The following is a 20,702-nucleotide window of genomic DNA, read 5'->3' as shown; positions in this document are numbered from 1 at the left end:
TTTGTTCTTTGTTCTTTTCTTTGGACAGGCCGCCGCCATTCATCCTACTGGCTTCCGCACAGGCTAGAACAGGCAAAGCTTACGACCTCCATTTCCAGCCTCCATGTGCTAGAAAAAGTAATTGGGGTGCATCACAGAGCCTTCGCCACACTGCCTAATGCAGAGCAGGCCAGCTCCTGACCTCGCTTTGCTCCGAGGGTGAAGCATCGCAAAGGCGTCAGCTTGAGACGTACTCTCCGGTTGACGTGCAGTAGTCATGCATCTAGCGGCGGGCCGAGCACACCCACCTACACCTAGGGCATTGGCGCGCCCCAGCCATGTGGCAATCTAAGCCCCCTCGCGAGGATGATTGTTTGCATGCCTGTCACTCTTCTTGGACATGGGCATCTCTGGATGCTCATCACGCTGATGGCTGCCGTGCTGTGAGCTCTTACCTTCCCTGTTCCTCTGGCACAACGGTGCAGCGGCTAGCCTCCCTGGCAACGTAGGGCCCCGGCCAGCATAACAACTAGTGACTACATAGTAATGTTCTGATCGCAGGCTGCGACTCGTCCCTGGTGTTGGAAATGCAGGCAGGGGCATTCATTCGAGGAGGCCGCACTCGTCGTTCCAACAGCCAGCTGATTGACTTCATCTTATCCGTTGGCGAGGAGCCACGGCGTGATAAATCACTCAGGCTAGCCCTGGCAGCCCATTCTGGTGGAGGACTACCGCTCTGCCAAGTATCCATCTTAGGCATCAGACTCATTGATCAATCATGAATAGAGAAGGGTGACGTCAACAAAACCCCCATAGGCGGATTGAGGACTTTCGTTCGACGCTCGAGCTTTCAATTTCTGGCTACAATCTGTCAGAGGTTTCCACCTCGAGGCTTGAAGCTTGACTCAAACAGCACGCACGAGGCCTTCTCGCTGCAGGAAAAGACGCTGCTTGCTGCTGATTGCCACCAGGACGTGGGGAGACACGTCCACTTCGCTCTGCCCCCCTTTCCCCGCTCGCCCCATTGTGTTTTACCTGTTCGTGAGCAATTGTGCCCCCGAATTGGACGACATTGGAAAGGTCACGACAGCGTGTGTGCTCCCCTCGTGGCGTGCGATGCATTTAGCAGGTGAACTGGAATGCATGTCAGTCTCGTCATTGCCCGCCAAGAGGGATATCACCAGTCCCTGAGGAGCAGCAAGAGAGAGAAGGACTTACGACAGTCGGGCCGGGAACAGTGTAGCTGTTGAAGTTGCTGTAGATCTGTATTTCCCCAACCCCAAGGCACGTCAGCATACATGCATGCACGTTCAAGGGCTGGGCTGCGAGCTTTCAAAGCTGCTGCGAGACAGCGCAAAAAGTCAACAAAAAGACGGAGGGGACAAAGGAAACTCACGTTGGCAGTGTATCCCGGGTCGGTGCTCTTGAAGGCGCCGGGGATCGACACGGTGGCCGGGGTGCGGGCGCCGGAGCCGCCGGTGACGCTGATCTGGGCGCACGAGATGTAGAACTGGGGGATGCCCGCGGGCCACGGGTTGTGGATGGCGAGCGACTGGATGCGCAGCAGGTACTCGCCGTTGGCGATGCAGGTGGGGATCGTGGCGGTGTATTGCTCTGTTTTTTGTTGCGAAGGGGGGCGCCGCGTCAGTCAGTTTGGCTGTGTGTGTGGTGATGTAGAATAACGACAGGAAGGAGGAGACAACTTACGGTACAGGGGCCACGAGGAGGAGCCGCCGCTGAAGGTAGGACCAAAATCCTTGATCTTGAACCAGCCGCCGCTGCCGTCGTAGGAAGAGACAGAGCCGGGGGCCTTGGACATGTAGCTGGATTCCCAAAAAAGTCAGTGTGCTGATGCGATATGCTTGCACCTGTGCATGTCCAGTCATCTCAGTCAATACTTACACCGAGATGGGGCCCTGGTGGTAGACAGCCTAGACAGACAAGAGGGTTAGCAAAAGTGCAAGAGGCATGCGAGGAGCTGGGCTGTCGTTGATGAAAGGTTGTACACACAGTGTCCAGGGTGAAGGTGAAGCTGTCACCGGCCTTGACCGAGGCGGTGGTGCCGGCCTTGGCGCCAACGTTGCAGCGGAGGTCGTTGGACGCGAGGTCGGTGACGGGCGAGTTGCCGTTGGTGTGTTGGCGGACTGTCAAGCATATAGTCAGCATGGTCATCCATGTGCTCCAAAGAATCTTTCCTAGCAAGACAGAGGGAATACGCACTGTTCTGCCACAGGCTGAACTGGGTGTTGGCGACCTTGAGCTGCTGGAAGATGTAGTGGGCTGAGACGCCCTCGAGCGCCACAGCGGCGACGGCGAGGATTCCGGCGACCTTCATGTTGATCTTGTCCGTGTAGATCTGTAGTGGGTGACTGCTTGGTCGAAGACTGTTGATGCTGCTCGTCGTGCTGCGGATGACCTGGAATCGAGAAGCGAGTTTCGAGAAAGAGTCGCGAAAGTGCTCCCAACTTATATATGACTCCTGCGATGAGTCGGCAGGTTGCAGCGACCGGAGCAGCGGCTCAGCATCGCCGCACGTGCAGGCCGCACTATCGCGGAGGACGATCGATGCGGCTACCGAAGAACCACTTAGACACGGCTGCACAAGGGATGCAGCTAGTGGCGGACTGCCAGAACCGGCGGATGGGGAAACAAAGCCTCGAGCTGCGGGCACAAGGCCAAGCAGAAACCTCCCCGGGCCGTTGTTCCCATGCAGACCCGCTGTCGTAAGGTGAAGGCGAGCAGTTGAGTCGCCTCCGGCACGTCGAGACAGAAGCCCGAATAGGCAATCGCGGAGGCACGGCTCCAGATTGGGGTGCGTGGGGAGTCTGCGCTGGGATGGACCGCCAAGCCAGGGGTTCTGGGGCTCTGATTGGCGTCTGGTCATGAGGCTATGTTTAGCTGGTTTGTTTCTGGTGCGGGTTTTCTCTGATGTGAGTAGATGATGTTGCATCTAGGCCGTGAGACATCCGGCAGCAGTTTGGATCGCAAGGGCATGTGCGTGCGGGAGTTGCAGCCGACGTCTACGTGGCTGCCCTCGCTTATCCGAGGGCATGGGTTAGGAAAATGTGGTGAGCAGCACTCATTGGGCCTTAATAACACACAGCGCTGTCTTGAAGTCGATGTCGTGACACGCATCTGGAAATGTCCTCCATGTTTGGGCTGCGAGGACGCCACGAGAGTTACACTCTGCAGCAAGAATCGCTATCCATTGATTCACTCTGGATCTGCTACAATGTCTCATCTTCTAGACACAGCGCCCACCGTCCACCTCGATGTTGACGCCCGTGATGAAACCGGCCTCTTCGCTCGCCAGGTATGTCACAGCATTGGCGACATCCTGCGGCGTGGAACCCCTGCCCAGCGGGATGACCGACTCGAAAGCCTTGCGGTTCTCCTCCGTGTTCTCCTTGCCGATGAAGAGATGCGTCCTGTAGGCATCGCGTACCTATGTCAGTGGCTTGCTCTTGTGTCCCATTCTCCGGATCTGTCAAGTTCCCGATGTGACGCGTCGGCGAAATGCGACGCTGAAGAACGGCCGGCAGAAGAGGGTGAAGGGAGATATATTACTTACATGCCCGTGCTGCCAATGACAGGCGACACGGCGTTGAAACGGATCTGCTTGGGCCCGTACTCCACGGCCATGGTCTGCACGTTGATAAGCATTGGCTTGTCAGCTGATGGTCCTTGGAATCGTCATCGTCCGAGCGTATCACGTCGCCGCCAGTGGATCGTCTCCATAATACTCGTCCCAGTTCAAGCACGCAATAAAGTGACTGACTGACCTTGGTAGCATTGATAGCCGCCGCCTTGGACGCATTGTACCACGTCAATCTCGGCCTGGGCCTGACCCCAGCCGTCGAGGCAACCTGGATGAAGCACCCGGGCCGCCCACTGTCCAGGAAATACGGCAGCAGCACGCTCGCCGACAGGTAGATGGACTTGACATTGACGTCGAAGACGAGGTCAAACTCCTTGTCCGTGACGTCTTCGGTGGCCTTGTTGGTGTACGACGCGCCGGCGTTGTTGACCACAATGTCGAGCCCGCCGAACGTGTCGATGCTGACGCGCAGCAGGTTCGCCCAGTCTTCGCGGCTCGTCACGTTGCCCCGGGCGAAGGCTGCTGCGCCCGCGCTGCCGCCGAGCTCGCTGGCCACGGCCTTGCCGGCGTCCTCGGCCAGGTCTGCGATGAGCACCTTGGCGCCCTCGGCGATGAACTTGGCCACAATGCCCTTGCCGAAGCCGGAGGCGCCGCCGGTGACGATGGCGACCTTGCCGTCGAGTCTGCCCATGATTGAAGTGGTGTGGATGTCTGTGGTCTGGACGAAACTTGGTGATGAGCTCCAGTGGCTGAACCAATGGTAAGAAAATGTAATGTGAGATATGTGACTTTCGCCAAAAGTATCCCTCCAGCCGCTCAAGTACGAGGAGGCCAGACCGGAAGTTTCTGTGGGGTTATGCGGAAGCGCCAAGGTGAGGGAGCGGCTGTCTTCGGCCAGGTGCGGGGAAGAGGCAGTGGCGAAGAGGAGGTGATCCTCGGCTTCCAGGTGTTGGGCCAGGACCTGTCTTAGATGACACGAGGGTATTCTATTCCTACTGGAGCCCTTGGTCTTGACAGCGAAACATGATTTTCACTTCTTGAACGAAGCCTTCTGCTTTCTTTGCTTGGGCTCGTGCAAATTTTCCTGTGACAATGCCGTCCCAAAGTTGACCCATTACTGAGCATTCTGGTCGGGGCTGGCTCCGGCTACCATCGTCCCATTCCCCGCACTCACTAGGTGTCCGACTCGGGTCCGCCCCGACTTCGGCCTGGAGCCACAGCACTGATCAACTCCCCGACATGCTCGTGTGAACATCGAAATTGCTGCAGACTATTAACAATCACATTTGTCCAGATCAGTTCGGTCTCAACAAGGGATTCGCACCCAAATAGGCCGTCGCCACAAAGCAGCCATGGCAGCAGACACAAAGTACCGCGAGTACAACATCCTCGTCCTCCCGGGCGACCACGTCGGCCCAGAGATCGTGACCGAGGCCCTCAAGGTGCTCGACGTGATCGAGTCGTGCCGCCCGGGGCTCAAGTTCCACCGCGACATCGACCTCGCAGGCGGCTGCTCGATCGACACCCACGGCACCCCAATCACCGAGGCCGTGCTCGACAAGGCCGCGTCCGCCGACGCCGTGCTCTTCGGCTCCGTTGGCGGACCCGAGTGGGCTAAAGCCCATCCAAACCCAGAATCCGGGCTGCTGCGCCTGCGCGCCAAGCTCGACGCCTTTGCCAACCTGCGGCCCTGCGAGGTGTTTGTCCCGTCCCTCGTCGATGCGAGCCCCATCCGGCCCGAGCTCGTGCTGGGCACCAAGTTCGTCGTGGTGCGGGAGAACTGCGGCGGCGCGTACTTTGGGGAGAAGGTCGAGACGGAGGACCTCGCGTCCGACCTGTGGGTGTACAAGGCCTCGGAAGTCGAGCGGCTGGCCCGGGTCAGCGCGGCGATCGCGCGGATTATGGGCCGCGACGGGGACGGCAAGGGCGGCGGCGGCCCCGCGGTGGTCTGGAGCGCCGACAAGATGAACGTGCTCGCCAGCGGGCGGCTGTGGCGGCGCGTTACGCACGCCGTGTTCGAGAAAGAGTTCCCGGACATTGAGCTGAGGGACCAGCTGGCGGACAGCCTGGCCATGTTGATGGTCAAGAACCCGCGCCAGTTCAACGGCGTGATCCACACGGACAACACGTTTGGCGACATCATCTCGGATATCTCGGGAGGGCTCACGGGCACTCTGGGCATCCTGCCGAGCGCGAGCATCTCGGGGGTCCCTGGCGAGGGCCGGTGTAACGGCATCTACGAGCCCGTGCACGGCAGCGCGCCGGATATCTCGGGCAAGGGTATCGCGAATCCTGTGGGCCAGATCTTGAGTCTGGCCATGATGCTGCGGTACTCGTTCCTGCTGACGGAGGAGGCGGCGGCGGTCGAGGCGGCAGTCACAAAAGTGCTCGACGCGAAGAGTGCGGGCGGGCTGGAGATCCGGACGGGCGACATGGGCGGGAGTGCAAAGACGGTCGAGGTTGGCGCTGCCATCTGTGAGGTACTGCGGGAGATGCTTTCTAAGTAACTAGGGAGCATGAATGTACACCACCAGTAGCCTAGCTGGTAGTGCGTACTTTCCTCATAGGGCAAGAACATGGATGATTTCGACGAAGACGCATGACCACTTTGTTCTAGTTAGTTCTCTCATCTTGCACGCCAAACCACGATCCTCTGTACAAAACGGACAGTTCGGTGAGGATCGTACTACTCGACGTGGAAATCCTGCTGTCGCTCTGTAGCAAGGGCCAGTACAGTAACAGGGGCTGCTGTCCTCTTCCATGGACATACACCGGACTGCGCCGGAGCGCGAATCGGCCATCGGCTCCGATCCCGGCGACGGGCGGCGTGCACGGGCCCCCCGTGCCGCTCCACCTCTGTACTGGCTTATCGCCGGGCGCTTGTCCGCCTGTCCAATCCTCACGTGCCCGATGCTCACCTTGCTTGCAACGAACTCTGTAGTCGGGTAGGACAGGTCACATAGAGACGTATACCGCGCGGAGGTCGTCGCAGATATGGCACAAGGGCGGCAATATGTTGCCTTTACGTGGCCAGACACAGGCGTTGACCAAATCGGCCACCTCGACCAGGAGTTGCAGACGGTCCAGCCCCTGAGCTTCGCATCCGGCCACCCCGTCGAGAACCTCTACCAGCTCATCGAGGCCGGCTCTGTCCATGCAGCCCAGGTCATCCCCAGCCATGCGTGCCAACCTCTCCCCCTCTCCGCCGTGACCATCCGGCCGCCGCTCACGGGCCGCGATGTGCTGGCAGTGGGCAAGAACTACATGGAGCATGCCAAGGAGTTCAACAGCTCTGGCTACGACAGCTCTGACAAGGTCGACCGCCCCAGCCACCCCGTCATCTTCACCAAGCGGGCCACCTCCATCATCGCCCACGGTGAGCCCATCCACTGCCACGACGACAGCTTCACCACCACGGCCGACTACGAGGGCGAGATCGGCGTCATCATCGGCAAGCCTGGGTTCCCCATCGCCCAGGAGGATGCCTGGGAGCATGTCTGGGGTTACACCATCATCAACGACATCACGGCCCGCGAGAGGCAGCGCGGCCACAAGCAGTTTTACATTGGCAAGTCGGCCGACACGTTTTGTCCGATGGTGGGCTTCTACTATCCTTCCACGCTGTTTCTTTTTCCTGTCGACTGACTTCGCATTATGATGTGTAGGGCCCCGTGGCTGTGCCTAAAGAAGACCTCCCCGCGGTACTGCATATCGAGACACATGTGAATGGCGAACTGCGCCAGCAGTCTTCCACGGCAGACCTCATCTTCTCCATCCCAGAGCTCATCGCCACCTTGTCCGCTGGACAGACCCTGCAGCCCGGTGATGTCCTGGCCACAGGAACCCCGGCTGGTGTGGGCATTGGCAAGACTCCTCCAATCTTTCTGCAGCCGGGAGATGAGATTTCCATCTCCGTGACGGGACTAGGCACCTTGACGAACAAGGTCGCGCAGAGAGGCGCGATTAATGCCACGGGCGCACGTGTGAATGAGCAGACGGCCTTCACCGCGACCAACGGCGCCCGCACGCATGGCAAGGAGGGCTGCCTGACCACGATCAACCGCAAGCCCGTGTCATATCTACAGAGCCGTCCTAATAGTGCCACTACCACCCAGGCCAGCAACAACACCATCTTCGTCCACGGCCTCGGCGCGACAAAAGAGTCTTGGACGCCCCTCATCTCCTCCATGTCCTGGCCCACTGAGACAACCCTGCACACCTACGACATTGAAGGCCACGGCCTGACGCCCACACACCCGCTCAGCAAAATTACAATCTCCTCCCTGGCAGACGACCTGGAGGTTCTAGCCCAGTCTGTCGCTGGAGCTACCCCGGAAGCACCTGTAACAATCATCGCGCATGGGCTGGGTTGTCTTATCGCGCTGAAGTTTGCCGCACAGAACCAGGCCTTGGTCAAAAGTCTGATTCTGGTAAGCCCGCCAGCTTTACCAGCCACGAAAAGCGCCAAGAGGAAGTTACTCGACCGAGCCGCCCTGGTGCGCGAGAAGGGGATTCCTGCTGTCGTGGACGCCGTGCTGCAAGAGACACTGGCAGGGCAGGCTCCGAATGGAAAGACCAAGCCGCTGGTTGAGACGGCAGTGCGGCTTTCCCTGCTCAGTCAAGACCCGGAGGGGTATGCGAAGGGTGTTGAGGCGCTGGCTCGCTGCAATATTGGCGGTGATGCAGTTGGTGCCGAGGACGCTTATGATGTGGTCAAGCTGGACGAAAGCTCGCGGGTGCGGTGCCCGGTGCACATTCTCGTGGGGAGTGAAGATGCAGAGAGCACGGTTGAGAGCGCGATGCGTTATCAGGAGCTTCTGAGTAAGAGTAGGCTTGAAGTCGTAAAGGGACTCGGTTACTGGATGGTGTTCGAGGACCCCGATGCTGTGGTGGCCGCAATTGGGACGTTTGACTCCCAGCTGGATGCCTAATCATGTAAACCTGGGAGGACAGAGTGCGAAATCGCGCCCAACGAAGATCGCAGTCACCCAGACCGATTCAAATTCACATGGCAGTCGTTGACTGCAACCACCTGGGTACTAGCCGTTTCAGATTGTGCACTTGGCGTCCTCGTCTTGACATACTGTGGTCCGTGCTCCCAATCATCCTTGTGCAAGAGTAGTTCTCCTCGACCAAACGGCATACAGTCAAGCAACACTGGACTTTCCGACTTTTTCGCCACCGAAGGAAGCAATGGTACTGTTGGAGAGCACGACGGAGAAAATGACGTGGCATAGGTTGCTCCTGAGGAAAAATGAAGTGGCAGTGATGAATGAGCCTGAACTACTAGCTGGTGTTTGAGAACGTCGAGACTGTAGTAGATGCCCCTAGGAGACAGGTACGAAGCGCACGAATAGCGAACCCATTCAGCGCCCACGGTTGCAATCCGATCGTTTAGTCAGAAACGTTGTACCCTACAAAAGATCTATTCGACCGAATAGAGGATTTCCACTGCCCCCCTTGTCCACTCCCTCAACCTCTCTAGTTCATGCCTAGGCCAATCCGCATATTCATCACGCACGAATGAGTCTACCCGGCATTTCGCCTCTCCCATGTCAAAAGGCGATTTCTTTCCGTCATCGTCCAAGAGCTGAACCCCGACACCTGGTACACTAAGAACAATGTATGACCAGATGTCCGTCCGAACCTTAGCTGGAAAAATGTCTGTATCGTGACGTCGTCCTCGCGCAACTAGGGCTTCCTTCAACACCCTTTCATCGGAATCAGAGATTTCCTTGACCATCGCCGTTGTGCCGAAAACCTCTGTCAATGCATTCTTGATCTGGAGTCCAAGACGCTCTTGGCTTTCAGTATCATCAACCCAAAGGTAGTCCATGATCTTTTGTCCAACACCACGAAGTCTGGTACAGGCGTCTGGGAGCCAGCCAAGGTGACACGATATGGCGGCCTTGAATTGCGAGAACTCTGTATCGCTCGCGAACTCGACTATTTGAGAAATGCTCAGAGTGACGGAGCGATGGCCGTGCAAAAAAGGCTGAACAGGATTCCCCAGCAGAATCACCTCAGGACCAACTAGGTCTTCCAACTCAGTCCATCTTTGACCGGAACGAGTGTTCCAACGGAACTGAGCGAGATAGCTTTCACCGATAGGACCACTTGGATTCGCGTCCCAAACGAGGCGATAGATCTCAAGCAGGGCATCTTCGGGGGAGGAATGGACTGCCATTGCCTGGTGGAGGCGATAGGCGAGAATCTGTGACTTACGCACGACCAGGGACATATTGAGGTTCTCGAGATACATTGTACGGAAACGTGGGTGACAGTCTTCGCTCCACACCAAATTGAGACGTGCTAGTGTCAAGAAGGCGCTTGTCGCTGCAGCCCGTCCTTCGTCAGACGATGTCGCCGTCAGTGAGCCCCCTGAAGCATATCGGTCCCGGGAACGGCAAATAACGTCGAGCTGGGACCTGGGTGATAAGTCAATAAATTCCAGGAAATCTTCCATCGCGATGGACTGTGTGTCTTCGTGGACGTCATTATTAGCCATTCCCGCAAGCTTGGATATCTCAATGTAGCGTTGTGCGGATTTGGAAATCCAAGCAGCCCTGGGACGAAAGCAGGCGACGCCACATTCGAAATTCTCGTCAAGCATTCTGGCTGTCTCTCTGCCAAAGACAAACGGCAAACGGCGCTGGATTTTGTCCCAGATGTTTGACCATTTGGGCATTTTGCGAATTGTGATCGAACAATACACCCAGAGTGCGGTTTGGAGACGGTGCTGGCGATCAAGCAGACCCGCGACCAATGCCTCATCTGTTTCAGTTGAGTGATCCTGCTCATGGCATATTAGCATCACTTCGCGCTATCCCAGATGATGGCCTTTCGGGTGGCTCACTGAAATCAATTGCTCAGAGCGCTTCCGCAGCGTATAAAGAACCATGAGGATAGAGAAGATGTATTCTGTCTGTTCATCGATAGAGCGTTTGTGAATGTTATTGGACATCCCCTGCAGATATTTAAAAAGACTAGTCTCGGTCCAGCGCGAGACAGCCCAGGATACCGATTTGGCAAGATACACCATGAGGTCGGGGTGTTCCTTGCAGCTTTGGCATCTCCATCCGTCTTGAACGGCACTTGCGCCATCATACGAAGAATAACAGAGTCTCAAGGTGTTATGCTCCCTTAGTGATTGATCTGGACTTTAGTGTTTTGAGAGACTTACTATCCATTCTGATCGGGATGTCCCTGAACCCAAGGTCACCTGTCTGTGGTCCTGCAAAACTTTATATGAGCCCATGTTAGAGCTCGAGAGTGGTGAACTTTTCGGAATACGGCGTTGTCGATCCACGTCTCGTACTAGAAACGTATAGAAGGCTCTGGTCCAACAGTCTACAGACCACTGAAAAGGACAATGAGAATGCGAGAAGTAATCCTTGCCAAAGGCAGGGCCATGCCCTGGATCGCCCACCAATTTCGCCTTGTGGGAATGGACTTGCAGGAAAAGCGACTGGGGATCTCCATATTTAACCAGAGAAATCTCCTCATTGGCCAGGTCTGCCCGTAAATCGTCAGTAAGCGCGAGTTGTACAGGGAACCTTGTTCTTACGTAGGAAGATTGTTCCCGCTTCCACGATGGCCATGAATTGTGCTTTCGTACATGGGGTAATCCAGAATCGGGGCTTGTTGGCGATGTTCAAACAGGATTTACAGGGAATTCCGCCGCTACACTAGAAAGTTAATCAGCATCATGCCCCAACGGAATTTCACCAGCAACCTACTGGCTTGCGGTCCAGCCTGCAACGGATGCAAGCGCCCCCAGACTGCCGGATGGTTCTTGCGTTTCTCGCTTGCGTCGAGCTGAGTTTGCCCCTCCTGCCACCCTTCTTCTTCGGAGGTAAGGGTATCTCGCTCTGTATGGGGCCCCGGGTGGAAGCGGCGGAGCCTGGTGTTGTTGTGGCGGACTGAACATGTGACGGCTCGGGACGCTGCTGGACTTGGTGGGGCATACTATCTCCTGGCATGAATTTCCAGTTGTTGAGGTCTCGGTTCAAGGACTCGGGGATCTCTGGGGTGATTGGCGGCATGGTCTGTGTCCTATATTAGAGTACGGACTTCCTCTTGTGACAGGGGCTTTTTGAGTGCATGGGGACATGCCAGAGTGTCTGGTGGCTGCATGAAGAGAGTGATTCCCTCGCTGCGCTGTTGCTGAGAAGTGATGTCGCTCATGGTGTTCGACAGGAGGGGGTTCGATGTATATGGCGGAGCCCAATCCACGGGTGCAAATGAGTGCTCGAAGCTTGTACTGGCTGCATTATGCTTAGCGGATGTCTTTGGACAAGTAGATGCTAGGTGCTGGCCGACCTTGAGGAAGTCTCGTCGAAGGAGCCGGCGCCATGAAATTAGGATGTTCGAAGTCGAAAGCCCAAGAACAGTCGACTGGATTATGGTTCACCGCATGAGTAGTACAACTGAGATCAGGATGGAAAGAGAAGTCCTCAGTAGGGCCATTGTCGGATATGTGATGCTGCTGTGCGAAGCTCGGTACATTGTAGAAGGCTTGGTCGGCCCCGGAAGGTCCTGGAAACCCCGTAGTGTATGCCCACGCAACTTCTGGTTGAACACGGCAATGGTCAGTATCGACTTGTAAACTGGAATCTCGTGTGGTCGGGCGAGACTATAGTATTTAGTGGATACAGAGTCTTACCTGAATTGGCCTGGGCACCGTAACTTCCGAAGGCCGGCGGGTTGAGCGTGGTTGGAAGAGCAGGACCAAAGATTCCTTGTGCCACTGGGAAAGTCGGATCGCTGCCGAGGGCATCTGCGGGTAATTGGGTTGGATGATTGCCTCCAGCGCCACTTTCGTGAGGGGGCACTTGGGCACCATCAGGCAGATCTTCGAGGTCCTGGAAGCAATCATGGTCCACAAAGACGGCCTCTTCGAACAAGGGAAAGCAAGGGTTGCCATTGGCAGTGGAGTCCATGGTGAGACTGAGGGAGATGGGAAGGTTGTTGGAGATATTGGATATGAAGTGTTGGTGTAGATGGTGACGAAAGCAAAGCTGGTGAAGCTGAAGAGTGGAAAGGAACAGGTCTGACAGGAATCGAAGCCTGATCTTTATACCTGGCATTCATCCATTCTTTGAATGCCATGAAAACTGGCAAGCACAGCAGTGATCGCGGTCTCGGTGTGCAGCCAACACCGCCGGCACACTGCTGCATGCACCTTCTTCGTCCCGGCCAATGATAGCTCTGAGCGGTAAGTGCTTGTTGCAGGAACCCACTTATCAAGCCAACCAGATCTCTGAGCGGTAATTCGAACCCCTGCTGATGTCGAAGCCACCTTCAGCCCGCTTTGCACGGGAGTGTCAGGGATGACGACTTTCTCAATCCAGTCATGCCAGCCTTGTCTTTAGTGCCGACGGCAACGGCAGTGTAGAACGCAACGACCCTGAGGCAGCAGACAGGCCGGGCAGGCGAGAACTGACACAGTCCGAACCTCCTTGAGGATTTCGGCCGATTTCTGGGACGCAAGACGGAATAGGGGGGTGGGTGATACCATGCCACCACAGAAGAAGGAGCAAAAGGAAACATCAACACACCCCATCGGTCTCTCGGCGAGGCTCTTGACAATATCATCCTGTACTCTACATAACAAGCCTCTCATAAGACGGGCGTGATACAGAAACGTGGCACCTGCCATGAAGTTGGATGCAAGATCTGGGCCAGATCAAGCCGCAGCTAGTAGGCAAGACAGACAGCTGTGCTGGTATGGCACCCCCCTGGGAAACATGATGCTGCTGCTGCGCCTTTCCTCATCATGAGACTCCGCTGGGAATTTGCTCAGGTTGACATGCCAGGGTCTCTTGCACAGATCTCGTCACTCGTCAGCGGTCGACACAGAGCTGTTTCACAGGATGAACTTCCAAGCTCGGGCACACCCCTGCAGTAAAACGAAAATCAGCTTGAGCACATCACCGGATCTCAAAGACGACGAGAACACCCCACTCGGCACGAATCCATGTACACACAAGACGACTTCTTCTCCGTGGGCTCAGATTACTGCTCGCAGGTCTACAGGGCTACACACATACACCGCTACTACTCCTCAGTCCAACTCCGGAAAAAGTCTAGATGTGTCCTTCCCCGCTGCTCAATGCCCGGGCACTTCGGGGCCATTGTTCTCGGATCGTGATCTCCATCGCACTACCCGTCTTGTCCGATTTGTACATGATCCTTGGTTTTTTGTCTTTTCATTTCGTCAATGTCTTGGAAAGTCGTGACCCAGAGCTCCGCGACATGCCGAGTCCGAGCAGAGGGAGAAGGGAGAGCGGTGCGGTTGTTCACGTCGTTGTTGTTATTGTACAAATATGCTGTCAGGTTTGGGGGTAAATTGACAGGCTTTTAGTTGGCATCGGGCTGGCTGAGGATGTAGGTGACGGCCTGGTCGACTGTATTTCGGGGCAAGAAAGGTCATGTCAGTGGGTGATGATTTCATTTTGCCATTGGCAAGAAGCCAGGATGTAGTCAGAGAGGGTCAGGGTCAGGGCTTACCGCTGTGGATGGCGTCGGCGTCCTTGTCGGGGATCTCGATGCTGAACTCCTCTTCTATCGCCATGACGACCTCGACGGTGTCGAGGCTGTCGAGGCCGAGGTCGTTGGAGAAGTGGGCGGTGGGGCCGACCTTGCTAGTGTCGGTGACCTGGATGAATGTGAAAGAGAAGCATGTTAGCATGGGGAACATTGAGAGACTTGGAACTGTATCGTAGTGTCTGCGTGGGCTCTGGAGCTGCGGCGGGGGGCTTGCGGTGGCCAGGGAGGGAGCATGATGAGTGGCGCGCCTGGTGATCCAGGACAAGCAGTAGATATGACCACCAGCGCGGACGAGCAGCGTCACCGCACACTCGAGCAGGACTAAAAGACTTGCTCGAAGAGGCCATGGGTGCTCTGCTTGTTCCAGTGCTGGCTGTCGACAGCTGCTGTCGCGATATCATGCTCCGACCACGCTCAAAATTGCTCGACTCGAGGCATGTTCACCTCGAGCAAGGCTCGGTTGTTTCCCCGACATCCGGCAGCACACAAGCCACGGCTCCCAGAATCCCAGCCAGCCCGCGTCCACACACACAGACGCACACACACACAAACACACGCACGAAAGGACTGACCTTGTCAAAGCCGTTGAGGATGCCAATGATGCGGCCCTCGACCTCGTCCTTGTTGAGCCCCGAGGCGGCCGAGTACATGCGCACCGACTGGAGAGCAGCCCACTTGGGGACGGCGGGAGCGGCAGCCCTGGCGAAGGGAGCAGCGCTGAGGCGGGAGACGACGGCCGGGCGGGCGACGGCGCGCGAGGCCATGGCGGCAGAGCGGATGATGGCGGTGCGGAACATGGTGACGTTTTTTTTTTCTCTTTGTCGCGGGGGACGGTGGTGGTACTGGGCGGTGCGGCAATTGACGTCGTGGACGAGCACAAGGACGAAGAGACGCGAGGTGTCGTCGAACTTCGAGAGAGCACAGAGGCTGTTGGTGTCGTCGAGGCGAGGGGGGGACTGCGGCGGGCGGGCGGGTGCGAGGCAGTTGGGATGGAGAGGGAGGTGGTGGAGGTGGAGGGTGGTGATGATGCTGCTGCTGCCGTGTGGTCGGGGAGCTCTCTCTGCGGCGGAGGTGCGGGTGCCGGCCGTGATAAATTTCTCGCACCGGTGATTGGCTGGTGGTTCACTCTGCGGGTGCCCGGCTCACCAAAGCTCAGAGCAAGGTGCTGGCCGGGCGTGGGGGGAGCTTGACATAGGTAGCGGGACTTGAGTTTGGGCAGTAATTGTGTGCAGCAGCAAGTATCGGCTACCTTTCAGCCACGTGATGAACCGCCCACCCGGCAGACTGGGCCACATAGCACAGCCGGCGCCAGGTGCCCGCAGCGTGTGCTTCTCCCGTCCCACCACCTGCCAGTGTGAACCATCACCAAGCCGCATCATCGATGATACCTCGAGATGGTCGGTGGCATGTACTGCAGCTCAGGCGCATATCAAGAGTAACATTGACAAGTAGACACATGCCATCTGTGCAATCAGTCATCTGTCTATGCAAATCACTTGCAAAGGCCATGAACGTCCATGCACACTGGACACAAGAGCGAGCCCTCCGTGTCTTGTCAACAAACACGAGTAGCGCGCCAGAAATGACAATTGCAGGACATGTCCGTTTTCCTCGTCTCGTACAAACGAAAAAAATGCTTGTTTGCTGAACCACCTCTCCTGTCTCGACCGCCTCACCCCGTGTATGTACATGTGGCGATATCAACATTAACAAATCCCCAAGGCCTCCCGAGTCTATCCCTGCTTTACTTGTCTTCTATCTGTAGGGCGAGTCGGCGCGGATGACGGCGGCCAACTCGGGCTCCCACTTGTCGCCGTTGGCGAGCAGCTTCTCCTTGTTGTAGAGCAGCTCCTCGCGCGTCTCGGTGGCGTACTCGGCGTTGGGTGACTCGACAATGGCGTCGACGGGGCACGACTCCTGGCAGAAGCCGCAGTAGATGCACTTGGTCATGTCAATGTCGTAGCGCGTCGTCCGCCGCGAGCCGTCGGCGCGCTCCTCGGCCTCGATCGTGATGGCCTGGGCGGGGCAGATCTGGAGGGAAGGGAAAGACTGTCAGCATGTTTCTTCGTGTGTGGACAAGCAGGAGACGAAAGATGATCGAAAGAGAAGGGTGAAAAGAACGTACAGCCTCGCACAGCTTGCAGGCAATGCAGCGCTCCTCGCCAGAGGGGTATCGCCGCAGGGCGTGCTCGCCACGGAACCGGGGGGAGATGGGGCCCTGTAGTCTGATCAGCATGGCTCGGAGTCAAGATGTCGGTTTGGTTGGCAGGCTGCCAGTATGATTTACGAACCTTCTCAAATGGGTAGAAGATGGTGTATCTGTATGATTCCAGTCAGCTTCCTTCCTTCGTCTCGGCCTCTTCGGACCATCAATCCCAGACTCTCCAGGGACACACATACGGTGGTCTAAAGTACTGCTCGAGCGCGACGTACATGCCGCGGAACATCTCGCTGAGGAGGAAGTAGCGGCCGGCCTTGTCGAGGGTTGACTCCGGGTCGTCCTCCCACGTCTTTGTCTTTTCGAGGCGGAAGCCCTTGGGCGGGGGGCCCATGGGCGTCGCATAGCCGCGCTGCTGCTGCTGCTGCTGGAGGGCGAAGAGGCGGGCCATGGTGGTGGGGGTCACGGCCTGCGGCCGGCGGACGAGCTGGCGGGCCATGACGGCCGAGGATGCCGTGAGGCTCTGCATGGCGGCGGATGTGTATGTGTATGTATGCGTGTGGAGCGGAGAGGGAGAGAGTTGTTTAGTTGACCTCGAGGTCGATTGGTGCCGGTCTGTAGGTCGTCGCTGGCTTCGGGCGGACGCTCGGGGGGATTGTGCCTGTGTGTCGCGCGCGCGTGCCGGAGAAGTCTGGAGAAGGCGGCCTGGCCGTTGCCACTGGCGCAGACTCGGCTGGGGTGGTGTGATTGACGTCGTCAAGGAGAGAATGGCCCGTGGTGGTGGTGGTGGTGGTGCCGCTGCCGTTGCCAGTCGCAAAAGCTCCAGTTGGTGTCAAATTGACCTCATTGAAATCTCCAGGGCCGCCATTGGCTGGGCGAGCTTGCTGAGCTGCGAGCAGGTGGCGCCCCACTCCCGCCTGCCGCAGCCGCCAATCGCACGCCCAGCGATGGTCAGGCTCGCGGGCACTCACGCCCTGCCGGGTAGCCAGTCCCGCCATCGGCTTTCAAAAGATGTTTCATTCTGGACAGATGGGATGACACCCTCTGGGGTGAACCTGGGATGCCGGTTGAGAATCCAAGCGGCAGATGCGTCCTGATACTGGCGTCCATGAGATGCCCCAAGCACGGCTCTCAACGACTACAAATGGTGGTCACGTCTTAGTCGCAGTTCCCTTGCACTGCATCTCGTACGGTACTGAGCACTGTACCAGCCCGCTGTGACTTGGACTCCAGCACGACCTCAAGAGTCCATATACTTTGCTACGTGCCATACATCCATCGACTATGTACCAAGTAGTTCTGTTGCAGAGGCTCATCGCCTCTCTGTGTCTATTTTGATGTCCTCTGTGAGTCTATCTACTTGATGAGCTTCCTCAGCGCCGACTCCTGCTGGCTCTCGACATCGCCCAGCCGAGCCACCTCCTTGCCCTACCCAGTGTTCCCGATCAGCAACTCGGTCGATATGAGCAACACTGTCCATCCAGTGTCGCCCAAAAGGCAGGAGAGACAGGGAGGGAGGGACTCACACTCTCGTACCGCACGACGGTGGGCAGGCAGGTGATGCCCCAGGGCTGTGTGCGGTACTTGTTTTTCGGGTCCCGCCACTCCGGGCGCTCGCCGGCGCGGACGAGGTGGGCGGTTGGGGCGTCCTGGCCGCCAAACACGGCCTGCAGGGCGGGCAGGGCGTCGCGGCAGTCCGGGCACCACGAGGGCTGGCCCGAAGCGAAGAAGACGACGTACTGGGCACCCTGCTCGTCCAGCGCGGGCGGGGCGGCGGCGTCGATGAGCGGCATGGCTGTTTTCGTGGACTCGGGCTGTGAATGAAATGTGATTGTGGGTATTGGGCTGCGAGTTAATACAGCGTGGGTGAGCAATGCAAAGAAAGAAGCAAGAATCAGGTCGGGAGCCGGGCCACGATGACAAAGCACGAAAGACGGCGCTGGTGGTGTTTGTGTGGTGTGTGTGTGTGTCGGGCCGGCGCCGAAGCCCAGAGGCCCGGCAGGCAGCGGCCGCGTTTGCAGCCACACGGGGCAGTCCAGGCAGTCGGTCGGGACGGAGCCCCGGTCAGCACGTCCGCCTGCAATTCATTAATTAGTCAGTCTGGACATTTCATCACCACTCGTCCTCATCGCTACAGCCATTCCCCGCCAAAGACAATCATCAAAACACCCGCACTGCAGTCAGGCACCTGCTCCCGCACGGCCGGGCTTTCTCGATGCTCGCCGTCGCATTCTTGAGCCAGCAGTTGACCCCGTTGCGCGCATACGCCTCGGCCATGTCCCACCGGAACGACACGGCCTTGCACTCGTCTCCCGTCTTAAACCGCGCCGCAAACGTGTTGTAGCTCGAGCACGCGTCGACGCACGTCGCCAGGTCGTATGCCATCACCGCCACCATGTCCGCCACCACCACCGTCCCCGTCCCCGACTCGGCGGTCCGGCTGCCCCAGCCCAGGTCCACCCCGCAGTGCACCTTGAACTTCTCGTTGGCGCTGCTGCTCTGCTCCTGCCGCCCCAGCGCCAGGCAGTCCACCGACAGGCTGTCTATCGTCGACGGGCCCGGCGGCACGTAGTTGACCATCAGCCCGTCGGCCGTCGTCTGGAACGTGCCAACAGATGCCTCGCTGCTGCTCGTCGTGGGCGTCGGTGGTGATGCCGGATTCCCACTCGTGGCCACCGCGTTGTCTGGCTTCGTGCAGCCGTACGCCTGCAGGGCGTTGAGTTCTGTGCTCGTCGCTCTGTTTGCATATCCACGTTAATATCTCGGTCGTGCTCGTCAGTCCCGTGCTCTCTTCCTTGCGTGTGTGCGTCTTGTTCTCACACACCACTCGGGAAACCATATCAGGGGCTCAAAGACGAGCAGAGAGAAGAGAAAAACACACCTTAGATCACTCCTGCAGGTCTGCAGCGTCGCCCCCAGGCCGCCTCCCACCGCAGCGCCAACTACCAGCGCCGCCAGCCCCGCGGCTATCGCGGCCGGCAGGAGCCACGGCGAGCGTCGTTGTCGTCCTCGTCCTCGATTTTCGTGGCCCTGGTGCTTCTCGTACAGCGCGCGGGGCTCGAGGCCGCTCGGCGAATGGGGCGGCGCCTGTGGGGATGAGCCAAAATACGTGGCGGATGATGGTGGCTGTTGTTGTTTGTCGCTCCTGCTCTCCTGGTCGTATTTGTGGTAGTCGTTGTAGTATGCCGACGAGTAGGGGCTTGATGCGGGGCTTGTGGTTCGTTCCGGGTACGATGACCGCACTGATTGCCTGGCCACCTCGATGCCGGGATCTTGGCTGAGGGCCTCCATGGTGCCTTTGGAGCTTGGGGGGTGAATGGATACTCGAATACAACGAGGCCCAAGCAAAAGGGATTGCGGTGCGGGAGTCAAGTCGCGCCAGGCCAGTGACTGGATGTTTGTGATTCGACGAGACCCGTCGTCAGGAGAAAGTGCCCGGTGAACGCAGTGACGTGTGCTTCACACTCTTCAAGCTGTGGAAGAAAAACAGATCGGCAAAAACCGACTACAAGAGGAGAACAGAGAGTAAAAAAGAGAAAAGGAATGACGCATGTGCTGCAATGTCGCAACCAACATACCAAAATGGCAGTGCTGTGGCAGCCGTTCCCTGTGCCGTTGTGCCGCTATCTTGCTGCGCAACATGTGGTACCTGACTCAGCTGGCAATCAGGCCATCAGTGGCCACGTTCAGGCGGCGCACAGGGGACCGCTGCCCTGGCCCATTGGGGGCTGTGAGTCCAGGTTGGGGTAATGCTCCAGGGGTTGAGAATTCTTGGCCCCCAAGGATACCGCATCGTCTCTGTTAGTTGCTGCCTACTAACGGAACGAGGCGGTTTCCTGCATCCTCGGCCGTGATCTTGGTTCAAGGCACGCACAGGTTGGAATACCGTTGGTCCGACCAAGAGGAGCGTGGGCTCAGTCATCAAGAAAACCTCCGCACTAGGCACAGTTAAAAGGCCCCGCCTGTGCAACCGGAAAGGCGCCAAACTCCTTCTGCAACTTGGCACACTCGGAATAGTGGTGGATGGGCCATGATTGGGGGATAGAGAGCCAGGATCCAACTTCCTCTGCAGGCAATCGCGAGTATTACAATACCCCAAATCATAAAAAGGCCAAGAACACCGTCAGCTTACGTTGTCATCTTCTTGACAGCATGAGCGGGTCGGCTGTGCCTGTTGCGGGCACCCGAAATGAACTGCCGCCATCGAGCGTCGTTTTTGTTGGCTGAGAAAGCCGCGCTGCCAGGGGGATCCCTTGTATGACCTCCACCTGCCCGCATCGGCACCGAGTAAGCCTCCGCTTAGTTAAGCAATAATAGAGCAGACATGTGTTGCACTGGGGGTTCCCTGAGTACGTACCTCCGACAAACCCTGAGTTCCGCATCGTCTCGACCCGTAATGTAGCATAATTATTATGG

The 20,702-nt window shown here is 57.6% G+C and overlaps 10 protein-coding genes across 10 annotated transcripts; 2 read left to right on the top strand and 8 right to left on the bottom strand.

The window, feature by feature from the left end:
• Window positions 1–924: 924 nt before the first annotated feature.
• On the bottom strand, window positions 925–2,399 carry B0I36DRAFT_35112 (glycoside hydrolase family 61 protein). The gene is made up of 7 exons (XM_046156984.1): window positions 2,200–2,399; window positions 1,990–2,123; window positions 1,882–1,910; window positions 1,687–1,802; window positions 1,376–1,593; window positions 1,198–1,242; window positions 925–1,113 (listed from the first exon to the last, which is right to left on the bottom strand). Exons 1-7 carry the CDS (start codon window positions 2,312–2,314, stop codon window positions 1,102–1,104), a joined length of 669 nt encoding a protein of 222 aa, XP_046006272.1. The 5' UTR covers window positions 2,315–2,399; the 3' UTR covers window positions 925–1,101.
• Window positions 2,400–3,223: 824 nt separating this feature from the next.
• B0I36DRAFT_253255 (3-oxoacyl-reductase) lies at window positions 3,224–4,268 on the bottom strand (the record flags this gene model as incomplete). Its single annotated transcript, XM_046150744.1, has 3 exons — window positions 3,224–3,407; window positions 3,551–3,624; window positions 3,762–4,268. 3 exons carry the CDS (start codon window positions 4,266–4,268, stop codon window positions 3,224–3,226), a joined length of 765 nt encoding a protein of 254 aa, XP_046006271.1.
• A 534-nt stretch (window positions 4,269–4,802) lies between these two features.
• B0I36DRAFT_276395 (3-isopropylmalate dehydrogenase) lies at window positions 4,803–6,318 on the top strand. Its single transcript, XM_046151393.1, has one exon. It carries the CDS (start codon window positions 4,930–4,932, stop codon window positions 6,082–6,084), a length of 1,155 nt encoding a protein of 384 aa, XP_046006270.1. The 5' UTR covers window positions 4,803–4,929; the 3' UTR covers window positions 6,085–6,318.
• Window positions 6,319–6,571: 253 nt separating this feature from the next.
• B0I36DRAFT_253004 (uncharacterized protein) lies at window positions 6,572–8,508 on the top strand (the record flags this gene model as incomplete). The annotated part of the gene is made up of 2 exons (XM_046150722.1): window positions 6,572–7,174; window positions 7,243–8,508. The coding sequence occupies 2 exons, from the start codon at window positions 6,572–6,574 to the stop codon at window positions 8,506–8,508; spliced, it is 1,869 nt and encodes a 622-aa protein (XP_046006269.1).
• A 494-nt stretch (window positions 8,509–9,002) lies between these two features.
• B0I36DRAFT_394569 (uncharacterized protein) lies at window positions 9,003–10,767 on the bottom strand (the record flags this gene model as incomplete). Its single annotated transcript, XM_046161505.1, has 4 exons — window positions 9,003–9,757; window positions 9,803–10,370; window positions 10,434–10,732; window positions 10,761–10,767. The coding sequence occupies 4 exons, from the start codon at window positions 10,765–10,767 to the stop codon at window positions 9,003–9,005; spliced, it is 1,629 nt and encodes a 542-aa protein (XP_046006268.1).
• A 1,088-nt stretch (window positions 10,768–11,855) lies between these two features.
• Window positions 11,856–12,519, bottom strand: B0I36DRAFT_368056 (uncharacterized protein; the record flags this gene model as incomplete). Its single annotated transcript, XM_046159556.1, has 2 exons — window positions 11,856–12,148; window positions 12,243–12,519. The coding sequence occupies 2 exons, from the start codon at window positions 12,517–12,519 to the stop codon at window positions 11,856–11,858; spliced, it is 570 nt and encodes a 189-aa protein (XP_046006267.1).
• Window positions 12,520–13,939: 1,420 nt separating this feature from the next.
• B0I36DRAFT_354322 (acyl carrier protein-like protein) lies at window positions 13,940–14,925 on the bottom strand (the record flags this gene model as incomplete). Its single annotated transcript, XM_046157301.1, has 3 exons — window positions 13,940–13,986; window positions 14,090–14,237; window positions 14,701–14,925. 3 exons carry the CDS (start codon window positions 14,923–14,925, stop codon window positions 13,940–13,942), a joined length of 420 nt encoding a protein of 139 aa, XP_046006266.1.
• A 958-nt stretch (window positions 14,926–15,883) lies between these two features.
• On the bottom strand, window positions 15,884–16,815 carry B0I36DRAFT_377411 (uncharacterized protein; the record flags this gene model as incomplete). Its single annotated transcript, XM_046160558.1, has 4 exons — window positions 15,884–16,159; window positions 16,254–16,346; window positions 16,420–16,447; window positions 16,529–16,815. The coding sequence occupies 4 exons, from the start codon at window positions 16,813–16,815 to the stop codon at window positions 15,884–15,886; spliced, it is 684 nt and encodes a 227-aa protein (XP_046006265.1).
• Window positions 16,816–17,642: 827 nt separating this feature from the next.
• Window positions 17,643–18,079, bottom strand: B0I36DRAFT_368053 (thioredoxin-like protein; the record flags this gene model as incomplete). Its single annotated transcript, XM_046159555.1, has 2 exons — window positions 17,643–17,714; window positions 17,813–18,079. The coding sequence occupies 2 exons, from the start codon at window positions 18,077–18,079 to the stop codon at window positions 17,643–17,645; spliced, it is 339 nt and encodes a 112-aa protein (XP_046006264.1).
• Window positions 18,080–18,446: 367 nt separating this feature from the next.
• On the bottom strand, window positions 18,447–19,577 carry B0I36DRAFT_368052 (uncharacterized protein; the record flags this gene model as incomplete). Its single annotated transcript, XM_046159554.1, has 2 exons — window positions 18,447–19,023; window positions 19,168–19,577. The coding sequence occupies 2 exons, from the start codon at window positions 19,575–19,577 to the stop codon at window positions 18,447–18,449; spliced, it is 987 nt and encodes a 328-aa protein (XP_046006263.1).
• Between the last annotated feature and the right edge of the window lie 1,125 nt (window positions 19,578–20,702).

The sequence above is a fragment of the Microdochium trichocladiopsis genome (genome assembly GCF_020744255.1).
Source record: "Microdochium trichocladiopsis strain MPI-CAGE-CH-0230 chromosome Unknown B0I36scaffold_11, whole genome shotgun sequence".
In the NCBI taxonomy this organism is placed as follows: domain Eukaryota; kingdom Fungi; phylum Ascomycota; class Sordariomycetes; order Xylariales; family Microdochiaceae; genus Microdochium; species Microdochium trichocladiopsis.
The sequence above is the reverse complement of the archived record's forward strand: the minus strand, read 5'-3'. Positions and strand labels throughout refer to the sequence as shown.

Excerpts from the sequence above, each read along its gene's own strand:
- B0I36DRAFT_35112 (XM_046156984.1), bottom strand. The coding sequence starts at position 2,314 with ATGAAGGTCGCCGGAATCCTCGCCGTCGCCGCTGTGGCGCTCGAGGGC. Across the intron at positions 1,911-1,989 it reads TCACCTTCACCCTGGACACT|GCTGTCTACCACCAGGGCCC; the intron begins GTGTGTACAACC and ends TTGTCTGTCTAG. Across the intron at positions 1,594-1,686 it reads CTCCTCGTGGCCCCTGTACC|AGCAATACACCGCCACGATC; the intron begins GTAAGTTGTCTC and ends AACAAAAAACAG.
- B0I36DRAFT_276395 (XM_046151393.1), top strand. The coding sequence starts at position 4,930 with ATGGCAGCAGACACAAAGTACCGCGAGTACAACATCCTCGTCCTCCCG.